Source organism: Dipodomys ordii, unplaced genomic scaffold, assembly GCF_000151885.1.
Source record: "Dipodomys ordii isolate 6190 unplaced genomic scaffold, Dord_2.0 Scaffold243, whole genome shotgun sequence".
NCBI classification, from domain to species: Eukaryota; Metazoa; Chordata; class Mammalia; order Rodentia; family Heteromyidae; genus Dipodomys; species Dipodomys ordii.
The window spans coordinates 598529-607411 of NW_012267459.1; the positions used below are offsets into that span (position 1 = coordinate 598529).

At 45.3% G+C, this 8883-nt stretch overlaps 1 protein-coding gene across 1 annotated transcript in view; it reads right to left on the reverse strand.

The window, feature by feature from the left end:
- Nucleotides 1-3606: 3606 nt before the first annotated feature.
- The window catches only part of Shisa2 (shisa family member 2), a 20759-nt gene continuing 15482 nt past the window's right edge, over nucleotides 3607-8883 (reverse strand). The window contains exons 5-6 of the mRNA XM_013036040.1: nucleotides 8659-8883; nucleotides 3607-4854 (exon numbers count right to left, since the gene is read on the reverse strand). Coding sequence (XP_012891494.1) covers nucleotides 4301-4854; nucleotides 8659-8883 — 779 coding nt within the window. The 3' untranslated portion in view covers nucleotides 3607-4300. The remainder of the gene's footprint in view (nucleotides 4855-8658) is intronic.

Sequence of the window (8883 nt, forward strand, 5' to 3'; positions counted from 1 at the left end):
CACAGTTGTCAGAGAGTGGGTTTTGTCTTGTCTCAAAAAGAGAAAAAAAAGTTAGAACTTTACAAACCTTTTATGGCACTATTAGAGCTACTTGGACAAATTCTTAAGATAAAAAAAAAGATAGGATCTGGGAGCTGGTGGCTCACACCTGTAACCCTAGCTACTCATGAAGCTGAGCTCTAAGGGTCATGGGTCAATGCCAGCCTGGGCAGAAGAGTTTGTGAGATTCTTATCTCCAATTAAGCCCACAAAAGTTGAAAGTTTAAGCTGTGGGCTTTAGTGGTAGAGGGAAAGAGGCAAAGGAGATCAAGAGGCCCTACGTTTGAGCCCCAGAACTGGTGCACACACACACAGAAAAAGTTGAATTATAAAGTCAGGTGTGTGGAGGGTGTGTGGGGGGGGGGGTGCTGGGGATGGAACTCAGGGCCTAGTACCTGCTCACTAATGAGATAAGCCCTCAGCCAGTCCTGGGGCTTGAACTCTGGGCTTCGGCGCTGTCCCTCAGCTCTTCAGCTCAAGGCAAGCGCTCTACTGCTTGAGCCACAGCGCCACTTCCGGTTTTCTAGTGGTTTATTGGAGATTAGAGTCTCACTGACTTTCCTTGCCCGGGCTGGCTTTGAACCGTGATCCTCAGATCTCAGCCTCATCAGTAGCTAGGATTACAAGCGTGAGCCACAGGCGCCGGCTTGTCTTTGATTTTTGTGCAGGTGCTGGAGTTTGAACTCAGGGCTTGAGCTCTGTACCTGAACTGTTTTTGCTGAAGACTAGCACTCTACCACTTGAGCCACAATACCACTTCTGGATTTTTTGGTGATTAATTGGAGATAAGAGTCTCAGGGACTTTCTTGCTCAGGCTGGCTTCAAACTGCAATCCTCAGTCTCAGCATTTGGTGTAACTAGGATTATAAACTTGAGTCACCAGCACCTGGATTCTTTAAAAGTCATCTACCTGTATTTACTTCATCGTGTTCAAGGAAACAGGCCAGAGCTACATATGTGTACCTCTACACATGACTGCACAGCAACCTTTGGGTGTGACTGGGTCTCCCTCCTAAGCAGGGCAGGTTCTCTTGGCTCTCCGCTGTGTACTGAGCTCAGGAAATTGGAAAATGGGATTGTATTACGACATTTTCCTAGCCAGGTGCTGGAGGCTCATGTCTGTAATAACAGGAGGCTGAGATCTGAGGATCAGAGTTTAAAGCCAGCCCTAGAAAGAAAAATCTATGCGATTCTTTTTTTTTTTTTTTGGGTCCAGTCGTGGGGCCTGAACTCTGGGCCTGGGCACTGTCCCTCAGCTCTTCAGCTCAAGGCGAGGGCTCTACTACTTGAGCCACAGCACCACTTCCGGCTTTTTTCTTTTTGCTTATGTGGTGCTGAGGAATCGAACCCAGGGCCTCATGCATGCAAGGCAAGCACTCTACCACTGAGCCACCTGCCCAGCCCCTCTATGAGATTCTTATCTCCAATTAACCAGCAAAAAGTCAGAAGGAGGTATGGCTTAAGAGGTAGAGCACAAGCCTTGAGCAAAACACCAAATAGAAAAGTGAAACCCTGAATTCAAGCCCCAGCATCAGCACGAAACAAAGAAACAAAGAAAAAGGTAGAAAGAAAGAGGAAGGAAGAAAGGAAGGAAGGAAAGAAGGATGAAAAACAAGAGCAGGCTCTTGGTTCCAGAAAGCAAGATTTATGACATTTATGAATTGTAACCTATTAATAGATATACTAGATTATCTGAAAAATTACCAAATGCAACGAAAATAAAACAATTTTTAAAAAATTATCCAAGAAATCACACCTTATAATATTTATTAAAAAGTAAAACAGCTTTTCTCTGCCTTTGGTTATTAAAATTCTTTTTGGATTGGGTACTTCGGTTGATACCAATTGCCAAACATGGTTTAATGTTATGCAGCCACGAGATGACAGACAGATCAAAAAATAGGTGACAGACAGCTGTACCTATAAACGTGTAAAACATCAATATCATGCTGCACAAAGACTGGTTTAATTACAAATCTTGGGTTTTGCTAGAAGTTGGAAGTTTTCTTGCACATACCTAAACTTGGTTTTTTAATCAGTAAATGATACACAGTCTCATTCGAACTTAACAGTTCAAAACATTAGCCAAAAATACAATGATGATTGAGGCTTGTAAGAAAAAAAAAAAAACAAGAAAGGCAATATATCTTTGAACAGCTTTCTCTCCATTCCACTGTCCCAGCTGCAGGAAAAATAAGCCATTTTTGATTAACAAGATTATTTTTTTTAAAAAAAAAACCTTATTACTTGCAAAGTAACTCATGTCTGAACTTTACATTCCACCCCAAGTTTTGAATAATGGTTGAAGAGCCTATTAGCCAAGTTAAAAGGCTTAGGCTAATTAATCGTTAGCCAAGAAACGTATTTCTTGGGTAATAGAACACATTTCTTTGAATTTTTATAAATAAAACAAGAAAATGTTTAAGAACTAGGCAAATATATGAATCTTTGTTTATTGCTACGGTGATTATCTGCCCTCAGTACTATACAGACAATATAGTACTTATAGAAAACGAATTGTAATAAAATGCCAGGTTACAACTCACACCAAAACTGAAAATCTTTCAGAGAGTAGCAGGTAATAGCTTACAATTTCAATTTAAAACAAAAAAAAAAAAAAAAAAAAAAAACAAAAACGCTATAGCCGGGCATTGGTGGCTTACTTCTGTAATTCTAGCTACTTTGGAGGCTGAGATCTGAGGATTTAGGTTTGAAGCCAACCCAGGCAGTAAAGTCTGTAAGACTCTTTTCTCTAATTAGCCAGCAAAAATCTGGAAGTGGCACTGTGGCTCAAATAGTAGAGTGACAGCCTTGAGTGAAAAGCCAAGCAAAAGCAAGAGACCCTGAATTCAAGCCCCAATATCAGCACACAAAAAGAAACAATATTCTAATTACTTTTCAGATGTCCCTGTGGAACATCAAAAGATTAAAAGAGACTATTAAGAAGGGGCAGCAGAGGGGCTGGGAAGGTGGCTCAGTGGTAGAGCGCTTGCCTTGCATTCATGAGGCCCTGGGTTCGATTCCTCAGCACTATATAAGCAGAAAAAGCTGCAAGTGGCACTGTGGCTCAAGTGGTAGAGCACTAGCCTTGAGCTGAAGGACAGCGCCCAGGCCCAGAGTTCAGCCCCATGACTGACAAAAGAAAAAAAGGGGGTGGGGTGGGCAGGAGCTGGTGCTGGTGGCTCACACCTGTAATCCGAGCTACTTAGGAGGCTGGGTTCTGGGAGTTGGGAATTGCTGTTTGAAGCCAACTGGGGCAGGAAAGTCTGTGAGACTTTTATTTCCAATTAACCAGAAAAAAAAAAAAAAGCTGGACGTGGTGCTGTGGTTCAAGTGTTTGAGCACTAGCCTTGAGTAAGAAAGCTCAGAGACTGTGGCCAGGCCCCAAGTTCAAGCCCCAGGACAAGCACCAAAAGAATTTAAAATATAAAAAAAAGAATGAACAGGAGATACTGATAAACATGTTTTGTACTTACAATCTGACTTGTTCAATTGAAACCTCTTTGTGCAATTACTCAAAGACAATAAAGAAGAAAAGAGGAATGAAACAGTTTTATTACCCCATCCTCTACTCCAAGATTAAAATACCAGAATTCTAAAATGTCTCATTAATTAAGGAACTATGTCAGTTGTCTCTTTAGAAAATCATTTTCGTAATAAGATCTCTACATAAGGTAAAAAAAATGTTTTTAAAGCACAAAATAGACCCCAACAAAACACAAACATAGATAAAATATATCTTCTTAAAATTAAGATGTGCCTTTGGAATTACAAATTGACAATCTCATAAAGTTCAAATTGGTTTCTTTCTTTATAATAATTGTATTCTTTATATTCTCCCTTCAACCATCGAAGCTTTTTTTTTAATGACCCAGGTAAGAAGGAGTAACAGGTATCTGTTCTTGTAAAATGAAATAATAATATTATTAATAACATAATAAAAATCCCTTCATCTATCAGTCTAGAAAATTCTTCTGATGACCACACCTCAGCGGCGCTTTGAGGCTCAGGCATCTGCCATGTATAACTAACAGTGGTGGCTTTTCCATCATGAATCAGGGACACACCAGGACACCACAAGTCTGGCAAGGCTAATTCAGAGATGCTTTTATATAAGTTAGGGGCAAATGAAGCCATCCGAAAGAAGAATGCCATTTAAAAAAAAAAAATCACCAACATGCGCAGAATTCCACCTCAAGAATCTCTTCCAGTTTCCCTTGGTCTTCTAAAGCAATGAATCCATGTGAGGTGGCAGACCGGGCTATACGGTCACCGCGGGGTACATCTTCTGCTCACTGTTGGCATGGGGAAAGGGAGGCTGCACCTGCCTGAAGCCCGGCTGCAGGCCATCCAGGAAGGGTGGCACGGGCGTCATGGGCACAGCATCATGTTGCACGGTGTACCCCACGTAAGGGGGGTGCAGGTACTGCCCTTGGTGCGGCACAATCTGCGTGGCCTGCTGACAGTTCAGCACGGAGAAATTCGTGGGCATGTTGACATACACGTTGTTCATGGTCCCCTCCGGTAAGCAGCAGTTGGTTTGTGACCTGGTTGGGGGTGCCCGGGCCCCTGAGTTGGCACTGGAACTGGAACTGGCAGCTGTGCTTGACTGGCGAGAGGATGAACCCCGGGAGGTGCTGGCACTGGGGATCATGGGGATGGTTTCCATTAGCCGGGTGCCCCCTGGGGCTCGGCTCTGTTGGGGTTCTTGCTTGGGCCGGAGACATCTGCAGCAACAGGCTGCTACGAGGGACCCCAAGATGATAAAGGCGACAAAGACGGAGCCCACGATGAGGAAGGGTACGTAGATGGGGACTGAGAACAAAAGACAAATACAACGTTATGATTTACTGGGAGAACACCAGGAAAGTAGTGAGGGATATGACTGGCGATGGCCGGTGCGTGGGGCTGACACTCAGAATTGAAATCCTGCGCCAGGCCAGCCTGCCCATTGCCAGCAGGGCACCACATGTGCCAGCCTTTGCCAAGTGCTAGGGAACAGTGCCAAGATCTTATAAGCATGGTACACTGGCTCCCCAGAAGCTAAATTGTTCATATTTACAGTTAGGTCCTCCAGTGGCACTGACTGAAGTAGGTACCAGGTTTGATGAGATATAGGCATAATGTGTTAAGATTGCTATTATGCTCAAGTCCAAAGTGGAGGTGTGGATCAAGTGGTAGAGCACCAGTCTTGATCAAAAAAGCTAAGCAAAGCTGGGCACCAGTGGTTAATGCCTATTATCCTAGCTACTCAAGAGATCAGAGGATCACAGTTTAAAGCTAGCCTGGGCAAGAAAGTCATGAAACTCATCTCCAATTAAGCACTGAAAAAAGCCAAAAGCGGAGCTGTGGCTCAAGTGGTAGAGCAACCTCCTTAAGCAAAAAAAGCTCAAGGGTAGAGCTGGGACCCTGAATACAAATCCCAGGACGAGCCCACACACCAGACAATCTCAACAAGAGTTAAAGGTCTTAAATTCAAGCCTCAGTACCTAAACACACATGCGCTCTCTCTCTCTCTCTCTCTCTCTCTCTCTCTCTCTCTGTCTGTCTCTCTCTCGTGCACGTGTACCAAGCTCCAATGGAAGGAGAGTGACAGAGTGGATGAATCTGATAAAGGCACATGGTATGTCTATATAAACAAGTCAAAATGAAATCACTTTGTACAATTAACTGATGCTAATAAACTATGTAAAATAAGCTGGATGCTGGTGGCTCACACCTGTAATCCTAGCTACTCAGGAGGATAAGATCTTCAGGATCACAGGTTGAGGCCAGCCCAGGTAGAAAAATCTGTGAGTCTCATATCTGCAATTAATCAACAAAAAGCTAGAAGTGGAGGTGTGGTCAAACTGGTAGATTACCAGCCTTGAGCAGAAAAAGCCAAGCCAGAGTTCAAGACCCAATACTAGCACAAAACAATGTAAAAGTACTTTGAAATTATGCACAAAGTATTTCTTAAAAAGACCTATTTTTTCAAGTTGGGCACCAACTTGACTCATGCCTGTAGTCCTACCTACTCAGGAAACTGAGATCTGAGGGTCAGGGTTCCAAATCAGCCCAGACAGGAAAGACGGTGAGACTCTTATCTCCAATCAATCATCAAAAAGCTGAAAGTTGAGCTGTGGTTCAAGTGGTACAGCATTAGGCTTTAGCAAAAAAGCTCAAGGACACTGACCGGGCCCTGAGGACCTGGACCAACACACACACACACACACACACACACACACACACACACACACACACGTGGTTTTGGGAGCCACAGGGCAGCAACTGTAAAGATTTTCTTTGGGGACAGAGCTGGCAGGATGAGCCTGCAGAACCTGTTCTCTGGTGGGCTTCTGCCCATCTCTCTGACTTTTTTTTAAGGGGTAGAGGTGCTAATACACTCCAGTCCTCCTCGTATTTCTCATAAAAAAAAATACATAAAAGCAGGCCCCTACTTGGTTTCACTGGCATTGGCATAGCACTGCTAGCATTTTCAAATGTAACTCCCCCCCTCCCCGGCCAAGAATCACAGGGAAATAATTCATTACAAGGAAAACATACTTCACAGGTGTAGAACCACAGGCTGACAGTGAACGTTTTGCCAAGTCTATACAGAGTGTCCCTTCAGGAAGGGAAGGCTCTGAACCCACTCTGAGTACAGCTGGCCCCCATAGCAAGGCTACTTAAATGCCACCACTGCAGCCCAACTGTGGAGGATCAGAGTTCTGGAAGGCCAAGCTTTCCCACACATGCTATCAATTTCTATTTTCCAAATGAAGATACCAGCCCCCAGAAATGTTACCAAGAGGTAAAAAATAATAACACAGAAAAAAAAATATATATCCTAACTCTATAGCAAAAACTAGCTGAACCTATTTCAGTTCGCATAATGAGTTTTGGGAGAAATAACTGTTCTCTATCCAGGATTTTTAATTGGAAGTATAAAAAGGGGAAAAAAATTAACGACACAGGGGTAAAAGAATGCCATGCTAATCTAAGCCCCCACCCCCTGGCTTAATTAGGTAAGATGTCCTTCAGTGCAGAAGCAATGGAGGAAGAAACAGAATTTTTGAGGAGAAAGATTTAAAGGTAGAATGAACAAGCCACCCCACCCCCTTGCAACTGCAAGCATCGTGACAGTGTACTGCCTCCAGATCTGCTTAACTTTTTAGACTAATTTTTTAAGTTTTTAAGAGATGGTTGACAAGCCCATATTGACAGACATCTTATTGTGGCAGCTCAGGCTTTGGCTCCAATAGGGCTTTATTCCCAGACCACACACTCTGCAAATCTGAGCTTGCATTTTAAGATGCTGCTACCTTTTCTAGATTTACCCTCACTCCTCTCTTCAGACGCAATAAGATACAATAAGCAGAACAATTAGAGTAGCACAGAAACTACCTAGTGCCAATGCTCAAGGCAACTCCAATTCTGGTCTGCTTAGGGTGTTGGGGGGAAAAAAAGCCAGTCCACACAGGGGCTGCAGAACAAGGATGAACTTTTTGCTTTAGGTCAGGTTTGGTATTTTGTTTCTACCCCTCCACCTCAGAAACACCGAGGGATCTGCGCAGATCGTGGGGGGCAGGGAGGGGGGGGAGGAAGCAGGGGTAGTCTGGGAAGATTTCCCAGCCAAAGGATGGAATGCCACTACCAAATTCATTTACAGATTTCTTTTCCAAATTTGGCTTGGGCAGTTCAAAAAAAATAAAAATCAGCTACTCAGGAGGCTGAGATCTGAGCATGGAACAGCAAAACCAGCCTGGTGAGACAAATCCAAGAGACTCTTACCTCCAATGAACCAGCAAAATGCTGAAAGCGGAGGTGTGGCTCAACTCAGAGTACCAGCTTTAAAGGAGAAAACTAAGCAAGAGCCCAAGGCCCTGAGTTCAAGCCCCAGTACCAACAACAACAACACACACACACACACACACACAAAACAAAATAATATTTGGACCCTGCTCCATTGTGATCTGGAGTGATCATCAGAACAGGCCACAAACCCGCAGGGCAGCAGAGCGTGCCTTCCTCCTAAAATGCCTTCCAGAAAGCGTCCCCACGCGGGCCATTTCCTCCGGTGTCTCCCAAGAAATGAAACTTAACGTGGAGACTCGTGAGCGGAGGAAGAGAGCCAAGGAGCCTGCACAGCAGAATCCTGGACTGTGAGCGCTGTCTGCCCAAACTGCCTTAGGTGTGTGGTTTTCCTTGAAAAAAAAAATCCAATCTACACTATCCTTTCATCTGACAGGGAAACTGAGGCAGTGTGTGTATGTGCGCGCGTGCGCTCGCACCAGCCCTAGAGCTGGCTTGAACTTAGGGCCTAAGGAACTATCCTTGAGCTTTTTTACTCTACCCCTTGAGCTTCTAGTATTAGAGTGGTTTAATCGGAGATAAAGAATCGCATGGACTTTCCCATCTGGGCTGGGCTCCGAACGCCGATCTTCAGACCTCAGCCTCCTGCGTGGCAGCAGCCATCCGTGCACCCCGACTAGCTCACACAAACGGAAGGGGAAAATACCTTACAGCTCCACCTCCAGGTTCCTTTCCCCTCTCCACGCTAGCCATCGGGCCCCGCGGCCACCCCCTCCACCCCGGGGAACAAAGGGGAGCTGGGGAGCGGAGGGGGGGGTCCCGTACCTGCTGAGCCATCCGGAACGTCCTTGTCGGCGCGGCCCGGCTCGCCCGCGCCCTGCTGGCGGTCGTTGTCACAGCCGCCCTGGTCCAGGCGCGCCTCGGCGCTGGAACAGCAGTACCGCAAGGCGCAGCTGCCGCAGCAGATGGTGGCGTCGCCGCCGTCGAAGCGCTCGGGGCACTGGAAGCCGAGGCGCCAGACGCCCTGCGCGTCCAGCCAGCCGTGGCAGT